Source organism: Pongo abelii, chromosome 2 (assembly GCF_028885655.2).
Source record: "Pongo abelii isolate AG06213 chromosome 2, NHGRI_mPonAbe1-v2.0_pri, whole genome shotgun sequence".
In the NCBI taxonomy this organism is placed as follows: domain Eukaryota; kingdom Metazoa; phylum Chordata; class Mammalia; order Primates; family Hominidae; genus Pongo; species Pongo abelii.
Window position 1 is genome coordinate 67,806,172 of NC_085928.1, and position 14,669 is coordinate 67,820,840.

Sequence of the window (14,669 nt, forward strand, 5' to 3'; positions counted from 1 at the left end):
ATGACTACTGTTATTTTACAAAGGGGAAAACTGAGCCTCAGGGGCAGAACTGGCCCAAGATCATAGTGCCTGAGCCCTGAACTCCTTCTTCTGCTGCATGGCATGAAAGCAGAAGGTCTACCAACAGTGGGAAAAGGCCAAGGAATCCCTGAAGAGTAAGAAGAGGCCAGTATAGACCAAGATAAGCCACAGAGAACCAGAGCCAACCAGAGTCCAAGCACCAGGATCCTGGGCACCTGGTGGGCAGCTGGGGTGTGGACGGGCTTGGCTGCTACTCACCATACACCCAGCCAATGCAGATACACTCAAAGATGGCCACGAAGAGAAGGCACATCCCACTGGCAGCATAGGAGTCAAAGAGCTGGAAGATGTACATGCCACCCTGCAGGTCGGGGAACAGACACACAGACCGATGGTAGGTGAACGGACACACGGGAGAGCAGGATCAGCCATCTGGCCCCAGGAAGGTCCCTCTCTCTGCTCTGTGGCTACCACTGCCAGGAATCTGTTTCTCCCTAGTTTTCCCAGTTTGAAAATTGCACCCTCCCAGCTGGGTGCCCCCTAATTCCCTGTCCTTTGGGGGCTGCTGGGACTGCAGATGGTTTGTCTTGTCTCAGCCCCTCACTTTCCAGCTCCCCAAGGGCCAGAGACTACACAGAAAATCGAGATGGGGGAGGCTCAGCACCCATCCCTGGATGGCTATAACAGCCTCCTGACTGGCCTCCCTGCCTCCAGCCTCACCCTCTCCAATCTGTCTGCACGCCAGCTTTCAGAGGAACCTTTCTCTGAAACGTGCAAATCCAACCAAACACATGGTAGTTTAAAGTGACCTTTTGGCTCCTTTCAGCCTGCCAGTCATGGCTGCTGCCCTCCTCATCGGCCTCATCTCCCTTCCCACAGCCCCTCCTGGACAGACCAAGGGACAGCCTCACCTCTGTGCCTCTACACATGCTATTCCCTTTCACCTGGTAAGTTCCTTCAAAGCTCAGATCAAATGCCACCTCCTTCAGGAAGCCCTTTCTGATGGCCTCATTCTTTCTTTGGGCCTTCATAGCATGTTTTGTGGACTCACAATTTAAAAAAGAGGGGAGTGGGGCTGGCGCACAGTAGGGGGTGATAAATGTAAGTTAAATCCTGTGGAGTGTGATCTCCATGGGGGAGGGAGTCCAACTGGCTTTGCCCAGTGCTGGGTCCCAGTTTCTGGCCCAGGGCTTGGCACGCAGGAGGTATGTGGTCCATCTTCATGGGATGAAGAAATGACCACAGGCCAGTTCTGTAGCATACAAATCCGTGATGATTGAGTTTAGTGATGTCCTAGAATGTGTGAGCTCAGCTGACCAAGGTAATCTGGAAAGGTTTTCTAGGAGGGAGGGAAGGGGAGAGGACACCAGCCGCAGATATAGGGACAGCGGGGGTCTCTAAAGAAAATCTTTACAATACAGTGAGGGTCCTTAGGGGATGCAATCAAACGCAGGGGAAATAAAAGTGTCAAAGAGCTAGGAAGGATCAGGTGGGGTGGGGTAGTCTGAATACCAGGACAGTGCATTAGGGGGCTGGAATGAAACCTGGAGAGCCTCCTGTGCGTCTGCCATGGGGACTTCCTTGGAGTTCTGCTTCCCCTCTGTGCTCCCAGGGTGCCCTGGGCCTCCTCCTGTCACTCACAGACCACACACCATGGGACTCGTTCATGTCTTCATCTAGACAGGGAGAAACATCTCAATGCCCACAAGGCCAGACAGACGATACAAGTGAGAAAAGGGGGGTGGGTGTGGTACCAGGGAGTGGTGGGGACCATGGCTAACTGGAGAGTATGGGCCCCATCTAGCTACACACCTCTGGAGGGCAGTTGCTGGGGAATGCAGCTGTGAGGCCAGATCTGCAGATTTTCTGGAAGACACCAGAAATGCAGATTTGTATGGGAAATTTTTCTGTTATAATTGTTGGCAACTTCGTGTTTTTAAAAAACACAGAGAAGGTGAAACAAAATGGATCTCTCAGCGGGCCATGCCTGGCCTGGGTTCTCCCATCTGTGACAACTACAGTGAATATTCAGGTCTGTGGGGGTCAGGAGCAGGTCTGAGGCACCTCTCTGTGGAGTACGGGGCTTGGCTTTCTGAGTTAATACCTAAGACCCACCCCCACCTCCAGTTGCTCTCCTCCCATGAACATCATACTTTACAAAGGAACAAAGAAACCTTAATGCAGCATTCAGCAAGTAGCAGGCTGTATTAAACTGCTTCCTGTGTCTTAATCCAGTTGGTCCTTCATGGTGCAATTACAAGGCAGCCACTAGTGTTATCTCCACTGTTCACATGGGGAAACTGAGGCACAGAGCAGCGACAACACCTGCTGCAGGTCATCCAGCCAGCTAGTCAAGGGCTAAGGATTGAACCCAGGTCATCTGTCTGCAAAGCCCATACTCTCAACCACTCATCACAGTGCCTTGGTGGAAGAAAAGAAGTTTGTGGCCTATTTTTCTTAGAGCTGAGCTTTAAATGTGTATAAGTGAGGGAAAGTTCCTTCCAGCAATTACCATGAAGGCCAAGGCGGCACGGCCCATTTGGCAATTTGAACTTCTCCACTGCAATTGATCACAGATATTCCTCCGAGAAGGCGGAAGGTTGGCATGTGAAGCCCAAGCGCCTGCTGATTAACAGTCTTGGGTGACTGTGCTGCTGGCTCCCTGATGGCCTCTGGGGGCCATGAAACACCCCTTGGGCAGATGTGAGGCTTCAGTCAGAGGTTGGGTATCAGAGACTCGGTGAGCTGGGGGCACCTGGGGCAGGCGGTTCAAGAAGCACCCTCCACCACCTGCCTTCTCCAAGCAGCTGATGCCCGTGCCAACATCTGCTCCTCTTGGAATTCTGTCCGTTAGCCTCTTTAACGCATCAGGCTAACCCCCCGATTTGTATGTGACAAGACTGTGATGAGAGACTCTAATTAATCAGTGCTTAATGAGGCCCTGCTTACTGCAGCGCCCGGTTTCTCCGAGTGGGGAGAAGTGAGGTGGAAACTGGGAAGCGCCGTAACATTTATTTGCTCCAACACTGATTATCACTCTCATTAATGTGACAATGACTGGGCAAGGTAATGATGTCAGCCACTGTCCACTGAGCACCCACCCCGTGCCAGGTGCTGAATTGGCTCTGAGGGCATGAAGCCAAATGAGGGCTGGTTCCTGTTCTCACGGCCCCTGAGGTCTGGTGGGGGAGACAGGTGAACAGGTGGACCGTAGATCACGGTAATGGGGAAGAGACTGAACTGAGCTGCAAACAAAGTGCTAGGAGCTGAGGGCATGAATGAGGGAAGGCAAGCTAAGAAGGCTTCCAGGAGGAGGTAGCATATGAGTTGGAAAGTGGGGGGATGAGTAGACACAACAAGGTGGCATGAACCCAAATGCTTTCTAGCCTGACCTCAATATTACATCAGCTGCTTTTAGTGATTCTGAGTTCCCTCATTTCTTTCCATGTTTCTTACAAAGCCGATTCTTGTTTCTAGGCAACAGTTCTTTTTTTTCTTTTTAAATTAATTAATTGTGTGCATATGGGGAGAAAAATACCTAATGTTACCTTCCCAAGATACATAAGAAGGTATTTATTTGACAGGATGGCTATGGGAGGTGGGGGAGAAAAATATGGTTTTATCAGATGGTCTTAATTTGGAGGTCATGGAGAGCCTCTCCTAACCTGAGGGCCCAGCAGAGACAATGAGAAGAGGGGCCCACATAGAAGTCCCAGGCTGGTGCACACGGTGCCCGAAGGTGCCAATATCATCATGGGAGCCTATTCTCAGAGATGCCCAGAAAAGCCTGCTTTGAACGTGAGACCAGTCATAGGTAACTGCTGTAGAGGCCAGTAGCTGACGTTGTTACTTCACCCAGAAGTTATTCTTAGGGATGGCCCAGGCGTCCATGTGCTCACCATGACAGATCAACCCAGCGTTCCCCTGGTGAGTGTGACTCCCCTCTGTGAATAACAGCCGCGGCCTTTAGCTGAGCACTTGCACATGAAGACACTGTGCTGAGGGCTTGATGAGAACTTCCATTAGATCCTCACCATGACCCGCTAGGAGGAAGCATAAACCGAGTGGCAGAGGGCACTAGACCTGACCCGGGTCACACAGCTGGTCACTTTTAGAGTTGGGAGTTGATGTCACACACCCACTTCACCCCGTGCAGCCCGAACCATGCCACTCACCTCTGTCAACATCACGAGGCCCAGAAAATAGGAGATAACAGACAAGGCTAGGATGAGCAGCTCCCGCCGGTAACCCCTCCGGAAGACCTTGGGGTACATGTCCACCACGGCGGTCACCAGGCTTTCCACACACACAAACTGGACGGGGAGATACGATGGTGTGAAACTCAAGGACAAGGCTGCTCCTGGTGGCCCAGGCTCTGGGCAAGCGCAGCAGGCCTGAACCCTGGGCTTCCTTCATTCCCACACCCATTGATGCAGACGAGGGGCCTGAGGATAACAGTCATCCCAGCACTAGGGGAGCTCTAGTCATGCCCATTTAACAGATGAGGATGCTGAGGCTCAGAGGTGGGGAGTGACCTGCCCAAGATTATTCAGCAAAGACGTGGCAGTCAGGACTTGAGCTGGGGTCTTCAGACTCCAAATCTAGTACTACTCCTTCTCCCACATGCTGCCTGTCACATGCCTGTGTGCTGGGCTCCGTGCTGGGGTCGACAACTTAAATGAGACCAGCCCCTGCCCTTGAGGCAAGGCTGGGATTTCTGTGCCCATAGTGGGAGTTACGTGCTCTGCTGATGGCAGGCTCTGGTCTGTCTCTGTGGTCTCTGGGGTTGGGATGCTTCCCTGCCCTTTGTTTCTGGCAGATGAGGCCCCTCTGCTGGGTGGAGGGCAATCAGAGGTGAGCCAACTTCCAGCTCTTTGTCTCTGCTGGGTGTCTTTGGGCCCCAGCCAAACGACGCAGGCATCAATGGCTGAGTTTGAGCCACTAAGCATCTGTATCCTGTGTGCTGAGTACAGGGCCAGGTACACAGTATCTGCCCAGTTCCTACCCACACATTAACAGCCAGCCTGAATACCCTAGGATACCAACCACCCCCTCACCTGGTTCTCATGGCACTGGGGGCAGATCTGCATGAACCTTTTCCTGATCACTCTTGTCCCCCACTCAGGACAGCCCATCCCTCTCCTCTGTGCCCTGAGCACACCCCTCACTCTGGGGGTCCTTGCCTGCTTATATCTGTCTCCTTACAAGCAGGTGGGATCCTGGAGGGAAGGGACCACATCATTGTCATCTGTCTATTTCCTGTGTCTAGCTCAGGGCCCCTGGCACAGAGGAGGGAGAGGCTCAGGAAATGTTTGCTAAATTAATAATAATTACAGGAATAATAGCAAACACATCATACCTGCGATGTACCAGGCTGTTTTAGGCAGTTAGCGTACATTAATTTATGTAGTCTCTGCATGGTCTGTACTATTATTATTCCCATTTTGTAAATGAAGACACAGAAGCACAGAGGAGGAAGTACGCAATTTACCCAAGGTCACACAGGCGATAAGTGGCAAAGCCTGGATTTGAACGAGGTGATCTTACTCCAGAGCTGGGCTTTACCCACCCCACTGCCCTGCCTTGAGGGAGGGAGGAGGAGTCAAGGGTTCTTTTGCCAGCCACCTTGTTGGGACGCGCCCCTTCCCTGGAGCCATTTGTCGGCTCCAAATCCTTTCTGATTCACCTCTGCCTCCCCAGAAAAGGTGTTTCAATAATCCTTGTGCAGACAAAGGGAATGAGGCACAGAGAGGCGAGGTGACTAGCCCAAGGCACACAGCTGGCAAGTCATGGGGCTGGGACTCAAGCCCAGGCTGTGGCCTCGCAGCTGCTCTGCCTCAGCAGCAAGGGCTGGCTCTGTCTATCCTTTCTCCAGGTCCTAGGGAAGAGGATGGGATGCAAAGGAGGTTGTTTATCCAGGATCGAAACTGACGAGACACCGCAGTGTGTAGGCCAAGAGGCAGACGGGCCCGGGTGCACGACCGAGCAAGTCACTCAGTATCTCTGAACCTCAGTTTCTTTTTCTATAAAATGGAGGCAATGAAAAAAGAGCCCCCAGCCCATGTGGTATTGTGACAATGAACTGAGAATGTATCCAAGGCACACAGCAAGGGCAGCATGCATGGGGGTAGGCAGAGTGGCCGCCACTTTTTGTGCCAGACCTCGGGCCCCCAGGCCCAAGTGCTGGTTTAGCTCAGCCCAGGGACTCGCCAAGCCGAGGCCCCAGCCCCTGCCTCCCTCTGCCAGGCAGGCCTGGCCTGTCACGCATAAGCTGCCAATCCCTCCGAGGCCTCTGCCCGCAACAGCAACAATAAGGGAAGATTATCAGCAGAAACACCCGGTGATTTGGCTTAGCAGCTTCTGGGAAACCGATCAGGCGAAGAAATTGAATTGGACTCTGATGGCTTGACAGACATACTGGCTGTGGGGCTTGGGTGCCAAGTGACTCAACTGGCACAAGGTCATGGGTGAGGGCAGCACTCCCACAGGCTGGGCTGGGTGTGTCTCCCTGGGGGTCTGACTGCTTTGCCTGCAGAGCCCCCTGCACAGCACAGCACTGGTTGGCCGAGAGACCCGTCTCTGAGGCAGGGAGGCTGTGGCTGGGGGAAGTTCTCCAGGGCTCCTAGGGAAAACAGCTGTGAGGACCAGCAGGCAAAGGGTGGGTTTCAGGGACTGTTGGGGGAATGGTCTGGGAAAGAGGCCGGGCACCTGGGATGGGAGTCTGGAGTGTGCTCAGTGCGGGAAGCGAGCGCCTGCGCGCTGTGTGGCAACAAAGGGAAACCGAGTGCATGGGTGAGTTACCAGCTCCAGGTCTACCCCCTTCATCAGGGAAGGAGGCTGCCAAGCAGGGGGAGGTTGGCAAGGGGCCTCTAGGGAGGGCCGAGCACAGAGGCAGGCAGGCAGTGGCAGGGCAGAGCTGGTGGTAGCATCCAGGACAGAGATGGAGGAAGAGGAGGTGCTTTTCTCTGTGTCCGTGTCCTCAATGATTGGGTTGGGATGGGGACATGCATGCTGTGGGACTCACTCTCTGAGACTCTCTTCTGCTGTGCCAGGCAGTGCTGTTGGCAGGACTGGTTGAGCAGAAGGGAAGTATTTAGCAAATTTTTCTAAACCTGAATTGAGAGTTGGGAATTACGGTAAGGAAAACAGTGTTTGGGAAGGCTTAGAGGGGCCGGAACAGACATTTGTGGGTAAGCATGGAGCCCACCTGGTGGATGGGGGGGTGCAAGGGTTGCTGGGAGGGAAGTGGAGGGTGGAATGGGGGACAGTGGCAGGGCCCTGATGCCAGGGCCAGGTAGGAGTGGCTGGGCCTGGGGAGCCACTCCTAAGGGTGGCGTCTGGCCTCCTGGCCCAGGCTCCCCTCCCTCCTGGGCTCCCTCTCCCCATGGCCCCTTACCTGGCTGTCCAGGCCCAGGAAGATGAGCATCATGAAGAACAAGGTGGCCCACAGTGGGGAGAGAGGCATCATGGTGACCGCCTTGGGGTACGCAATAAAGGCCAGGCCAGGGCCTGGAGCGAGGGAGAGAGAGAAAGCCACTGGGTGGAGTCCCATCCCTCATACAATTGCTATTTTAATCCAGTGTTTACTGAGTGCCTCCTCGGCGCCAGGCACTGTGCCTGCCTCTCACTCAAATCACTTCTGTTTCCCAGCCACCCCATGTGGTTGGTGCTATTCTGATGCCCATTTTGCAGATAAGCAAGTTGAGGCAGAAAGAGGTAAACAAGGGCCTTGGAAGGGTCAGGATTCAAGCCTAGGTTGGGCTGATCCATGGACCTTCCTCTGGACATTTCTCTACTGTTATCAAGGGGCAAGGTGCAGTTTCTTGTTAAAATGCAGATTCTCAGGCCTACCCAGCGATTCTGACTCTGTCTGCCCAGGGGGAGGCAAGGACCAGGTACCCAGTGGTTGTGGTGTAGGTAGGTCGGGTCCAGGCTGGAGAAATGCTCTTCCACCCTGGCAGCCTCTTCCTTTGGTTTCCACTCTCATTTCCAGGTCTGCACTCCCTTGTTTTAGTTGCTTCACATAGAGGGCTGGGTTAGCGTGTCCTCTGGATGAACTTTATCAATGTCAGCAGACAGATACCTGAGAGTTTAGCCCTGTGGCACAGTGGTCAAGAGGACAGGCTCTGTAGCCAGGTGGCCTGGGCTCAAATCTGTTTTCTTAGCTGAAATATGGGGATAATAAAGTCCTACCTAAAAAAAGTGGTTTTGAGAATTCAGTGAGATGACACAATAAATGGAAAGCACTGAAGCAGGTAAATGCTTAATAGACATGAAATCTGACGATTTTTTACTTTAAAGAGCAGCTTCATTAAGGTATAATTTACATACAATAGTTTAATGAAGTTTTAAAAAGTGTATACACTCAGATAACCACCACGACAATCAAGCCATGGCAATCAAGCTATAGAACACTGCCATTGGCCCCTTGGGACCCTCTGCTGTCTCTTCGCCTCCGTTCCTCATCTTCACTTTGGGCAACCATCAATTCAATTTTTTTTCGTCCTCGGATTAGTTTTGCCTATTCTACCTAGGAGTGGAATTGCTGGGTCATATGGCAATCATATGTTTAACGTTCTAAGAAATTCCAAACTGATTTTCAAAGTAGCTATGCCATTTTACAGTCCTACCAGCAATGTTTCCAATTTCCAGTGGCTCCCCATCCTTGCCAACACTTGATATTGCCAGTCTTTTAAGATGTGTCATTACAGTGGGAGTGAGATGTTATATCATAGTTTTCATTTGCATTTGCCTGATAGCTAATGACATCGAGTATCTTCACATGTCTATCGTCTGTTCATATGTCTTCTTTTGTGAACTGATGGCTTGATTTTTTGGTCCATTTTTTTTCATTAGGTTGTTTTCTTTTTATTTGATTGTGAGAGTTCTTTATATGTTTAGGATGTAAATCCTTTATCAGAGGAGTTATTACAAATATTTTCTCCCGGTCTATGGCTTGCCTTTTCATTTTCTTAATGGTGTCTTGTGAAGAGCAGAAGTTAAAAACTTTCCACTTGTTTCCTGCTAGCATGTAAAGAAGTATAATAGATTTTATCTATTTTGTCCTTTGACCTCTCTAAGTTCACTTATTACTTTTTTTGTAGGTTCCTTAGGATTTTTGACTCACTCAGTATGTTTATCAAGAAAATTTTTATTCTTCCCTCTAATTATTTTTCTTGTTCTTGCCTTATTGCACTCTCTAGGAACTTCATTGCCATATGGTATAGAGGCAGAGACAGCATACATCCTTGCTTTGTTTCTGATTTTAGGGGAACACTTTCAATATTTAATAACTGGTAAATTAATATTGGTATAATACCATTAATTAAGCCACAGAGCTTATTCATATTCTGCCAGTTTTTCTCCTTTTGCCCCCTTTTTTTCTGTTCCAACATTTAATTCAGAACTCCACATTGTTTATTGGTTGTATCTCTTTAGTCTTCTCCAGTTTGTGGCAGTCCCTTAGCCTTTTTTTGGTCTTTCCTAAACTCAACATTTTTGATGAGTTCTGGTTGTTGTTTTGCAGAATGTCTCTTGATGTGGATTGGTCTGATGTTTCCTCAAGACTTATGCTGAGGTTGTACATCTTTTGGCTAGAAAACCACAGCAGTGATGTTATATCCTTTCTGGTGTATTATATCAGGGGGTACATGTCAATCAATATTATTACTGGTGATGTTTACCTTGATCACTTAAGGTTAAGGTTAAACTGTCGTCTGCTAGGTTTCTCCACTATAACAATTACTCTTTTTCTCTTTGTAATTGTTAACGCTCCTGCAGGAGGAAATATTTTGAGATTATGAAAACATCCATGTTTCTACTCCAACTTTTACCTACTGATTTTAGTATCCACTGGTGGGTCTTGCCTGCAACCATGATTACAATGGTGTTTGCCTAATGGTGATTTGATATTTCCCTCATTCCTTCTATATTTATTAATTATAATTCTTCTCCAAGGAATAGCTGTCCTTTCACACCATTTATTTATTCAATTATTTATGTATGTGAGTATGGACTCCTGGGTAGTTTATTCTATGGGTTACAATCCAATACTATCATTATTTATTTTGCTGTTCAAGTTATTTCAGTTTTGACCATTGGGAGTTCCTTCAGGTTGATTTCCATGGCTTTTTGACATGCCTCCAACCTTTTTTTCTGAGCACGTCCTTATTTTTTGGCATCACAAAAATGTTCTAGCTTCACCTTGTCTTGCCCTAGCCCTGAAATCAACTGCTTTGCCAAGGAGCCCTGTTTTTTTTTTTTTTTAATTGAAAAATAGTGTTTAGAAACCAAGATCTGAGCCCTAGGTGTGCTCATAACTGTGGAGTATTATTGCTTTTAGGCCCTCTCAGCACACAAAGATAGGAAATATATGTATATTTATCCATGCATATACACATGAATATTTCTATATCTATCTGTACATAGATGAAAACCATGAATTTTAATATACTGATACTTCCAATTCCAATAAAAGACATTCTAGCATCTCTCCTTTCCTTATTTATAACTTCTTTCTCAGTGAGAAATCTGACTAATTATCTATAAAATATTTACCTATTTGTTCAATCCTAATATACACACTTACAACAGTTGTGGAATTGCTACCCCGTACTAACAGGAGCACAGTGCCGTTATTTTTGTCTTTAGCCTTAAAATATCCAGTCAAGATGCTGTTTCTCAAAGTTACATAGGTTAGTTTTTCCTTCCCTATTCCCTTCAGCATGGTGACATTGTTCATTTGTAGTACAGTTAGGTTCATTTGTTACTGTTTGTATTCCATTTAGGGTTCCACCACAAAAAAATCATTGTTTATTTTGAGTGGTATGTGAAATATTACCAAGACTCAGAGTGAATAAAAAAATGATATATTCAGAGAAGCACTGCTTCCTTCTCATTCTTCCTCCCTCATTCCCATTCCTCCCTTCTTTCCACCCCTTTTCCGACCACCCCGAAGATAACCATCCTTGTTTGTTTCTAGTTAATCCTTTCTGTATTTCTTTTGCACAAATGAGTAGACATATTTTCTCTTCTCCCCTTCTTTTTTCACATAATGGGTAGGATACTATAGACATCTGGTTTTTAAAAACTTTTACACACACACATCATTTCAAAAAGTACTCCTCAACTTCTATTTTCTTGATTATTTTATATTGTAAATTGGTGTTAAATCTTGTAAAAGGCTTTTTAAGCATCGATGAAGCTAATCTTATGTTTTTTTGTTAGATCTATTAACATGGTACATTATATTAATGGGTTTCAATTTCTTGAAATACACTGATGCTTGTTTTATGGCACAGTATGTGGTCTATCTTGGTGAATGTTCCATGTCCACTGGAAAAGAATTCTGCTCTGCAGGTACTGAGTGCACTGTTTGATAAATATCAATGAAGTCACTGTGGTTGATAGTATTGTTCAGATCTTTATGTCTTTATTGACATTTCATATAACTAATGACATTTCATGTCATTAGTTAGAGAGGGGTGTTAAAATCTCCAACTATGCTTGTGGATTTGTCTGTTTTCCCCTCTAGTTCTATTAGTTTTAGTTCCCTATATAACAAATCTCTGCTTTCAGGTACAAACTCATTAGGATTGTTATGTCTTCTCAATGAATTGCCCCTTTTATCAATATGAGGTGTTCCTCTTTATCTCTGCTAATATTTTTTGACTTGAAGTTTACTTTGTCCAACACTAATAGTCAAGCCAGTTTTGTTATGTTTATTGTTTGAATGGTATATCTTTTCCCATTCTTTTATACTTTATCTGTGTCTTTAAAGTGTGTCTCTTTTAGACATTTTATAGTTGGGTCTTTTTTTAAAAAAAATCTGGTCTGATAATCTCTGCCTTTTAATTAGTGTATCTGGTCCATTTAAATTTAATATAAGTATTAATATGGTTGGATTTAAGTCTACTATTTTGTATTTGTTTTCTTTTTGGTTTTCTGTTTTTGTTTGCTTATTTTGTTTAGTTTTACTCTGTGGCACTTTCTTGCATTCTTTTGGGTTAATAAATATTTTTAATTTTCAGTTTTGTTTCATCTACTAGCTTTTTAGCTCTACCTCTTATTATTTTTCTGTAAGCAATTGGACCAAGACTATACGTCATAACTTATTCGAGTTAATAACATATCACTTTGCACTTTACCACACATCTGACACTTCCCACTTCTGATTATTATTTGGACATTTTCTGCCCTAAAACAGACCTCAGGACCTAACCACATCAATCATTACAAAATACAAATGGACCACATACTCCAGTTAAGAGATTATTAGGCTGGATAAAGAGGCAAGACCCAACTATAAGCTGTGTAAAATCATTCCCTAGGAGAGAGCATCCTGAGTGTAACAGCATCAGAGAGACACATGCAGGGCATGCAGGGAAGGTCAGCAAATCTCAGGCACTAGGCTTAGAACAGAACAAAATCTGAACCCTGCAAAAAGTACATTCCGTCTCCCTGGCTCAGTCTCCAAGGTGTTCTGGGACATCCCACTGAGTGTTCTGGCATCTAATTAAGTATTTTCCAAAAATCATGCCTCAGAAAGTGAGCCCAGGTCCTTCTGAGAAAGGTGAGCTGACTACATATTCAGCTGTAACTTGCATTTTCGCCAATTGGCAGACTCCTAAAGAGGGTCTTGTGTGATCCACACCCCCAACCAGGGGCACAGAGCAGGCTTTCCTGCTTGATGCCAACAGCAACACAAAAAAGCAAGGCAGAAGAGACCAGATCCAGGCTGCACTGCTTATGGACTATATGCTCTTGGATGAACCACTTCATCTTTCTCAGCTACAAGGTCCTCGTCTGTAATAGGCACTGTAAAAGCTAGGACTGCTGCGTGAATAGTGCCTGCTGGAGTTGTGCAGGGCATAGTCTGCACAGCCACGATGGAGGCCCTGGTAAAACCTATGTTGCAGAGGTGCCAGGAGCATTTCATGAGGTAGTATATGAAAAAACAACTATCTTACGGCCTGAGAAGTGGGACAGAGAAAGTCAATTCCAGTGTATCAATTCAATGGAATACCACACAACTCAACGATAGCAATCTATTTTTACTGAGGGGTAAGCTCCTCATGCTTTATTATAAATGGAAGAACTCAGCCTACATAACGCCAAGGATAATATGATCCAGTTTTGATCACCACGCTTATAGCTATATATGTATGAAAAATCCTAGCGGGATAACCCCAAGGTGTTGCGTTGGATTTGAATTTTTTTTCTTCTGTTAATGTTTCTCTGTTTTTTCCACAATGAGTATTCTTTCAATTTGAATAAGAAAAAGTCCAACATTTAATTTTAGTTGGATTTTTTTCTTCCTATTACTCCTCTCTAGGACTCCCCTCCAAAACGGGAGCAATGATAAAATGAGCAACAACAGTGCTGTGGATGCTCTGTCTCACGCAACACTGCGAGGGAGTTTCAGGGTGCACACTTTACAGAGGAGGACATGGATTCTCACAGAAAGCAACGCTACTATTGAGAAGGCAATGATCCCTCCTCGCAGAGCTGCCTGTGGTTGAACATGAGGAAGATGCAGGGGTGTTTTGTGAAGGGCTAGGTGTCCCGGCCACAGTGGGATGCAGTGGGAAGTACATGAGTTTGATAGCCAGATGGCCTGGATTAAGTTCCAGCTCTCTTGCTTCCAGCCCGTGTGTCCTTAGTTAAGTGACCTCACGTCCCTGAGCCTCAGTTTTCCCATCTGTAAAATGGGAGTAGCAAAAATGCCACTTCAGAGGGCTGAGCTGAGCATCATGTAAGATGATGTGTGTAACAGTTCCTGTCCAATGAGTAGGTGCCCAGCAATTGAGAGCTTTGATCATACTCGTATCCTCTGGTCTAGCTTGTACCCCTGATTTCAGCAGGGGCCCCTGCATCTCTGATAAACATGACCAAGAGCAAGGTGGACTCTTAGCAGTCATGGAGCAGAGCTTGCTGATCAGCTGCCTCCTTTGACATCCACACCCCTTGGCCTGCCGATCTTGGTGGGTCAGAGGGGTGCTTCCCTGACTGCACACGCCAAACCTAAATAGCTACACCCTGGACTGGGGCTTGAGAGGGAGGCGGGTCAGTTGTCACAATGAGTGGGGGCAGGATTGGCCTTGAGTAGATGGAGGCCAGGGAGGCCAGATGCCCTGTGCTGCTCTTTAAAAAAATGTCCCACTGGACATGCTTGTAGGTGAAAAACCTATTTATACTTATCTGAGGTTAGACTCCATTTGTCATGTAAACACAAACTATGTACTTTTTCATATGCACTTAATTTTCTGGAAATTCAAATACCATGTAAATCAAGGAAAGAGTTTTTCACCATTTTGCACAATCACTCAAACAATGATAACCCTGCTCGTGGTGGGTTTGCTACAAACACATGTCAATCTATACTTAAGGCTGTCACACTCATGGTGATTCTATGTCTAGAACAGGGAAAGGGAGGGAGGGAGAGGTGCTCTCCAAGCAAAGGGAAAGCATGTGCAAAGGCCCTAAGGGAGGAGGAGAGAGTTAACTTGCAGAAGTGAAGCAGACTGCTGTGGTGGGGCCGAGTGAATGTGGGGGAATCATGGGTGGTGAGGCTGGTGGGGCCACAGGAGCCGGGCAATACAGGGCCTTGTGGCCATGCTGAGTCCAGCACTATGAGAAGCCAAGAAAGG

General features: G+C 47.0%; 1 protein-coding gene across 2 annotated transcripts in view; it reads right to left on the reverse strand.

Annotated features, from left to right (window-relative positions):
• SLC6A11 (solute carrier family 6 member 11) overlaps positions 1-14,669 on the reverse strand; it is a 124,375-nt gene that overhangs the window by 7,097 nt on the left and 102,609 nt on the right. For both annotated transcript variants that reach the window (XM_002813433.5, XM_009238698.4), the window contains 3 exons: positions 7,418-7,530; positions 4,197-4,334; positions 280-382 (listed from right to left, as the gene is read on the reverse strand). In XM_002813433.5, the coding sequence (XP_002813479.3) occupies positions 280-382; positions 4,197-4,334; positions 7,418-7,530 (354 nt within the window). The remainder of the gene's footprint in view (positions 1-279; positions 383-4,196; positions 4,335-7,417; positions 7,531-14,669) is intronic.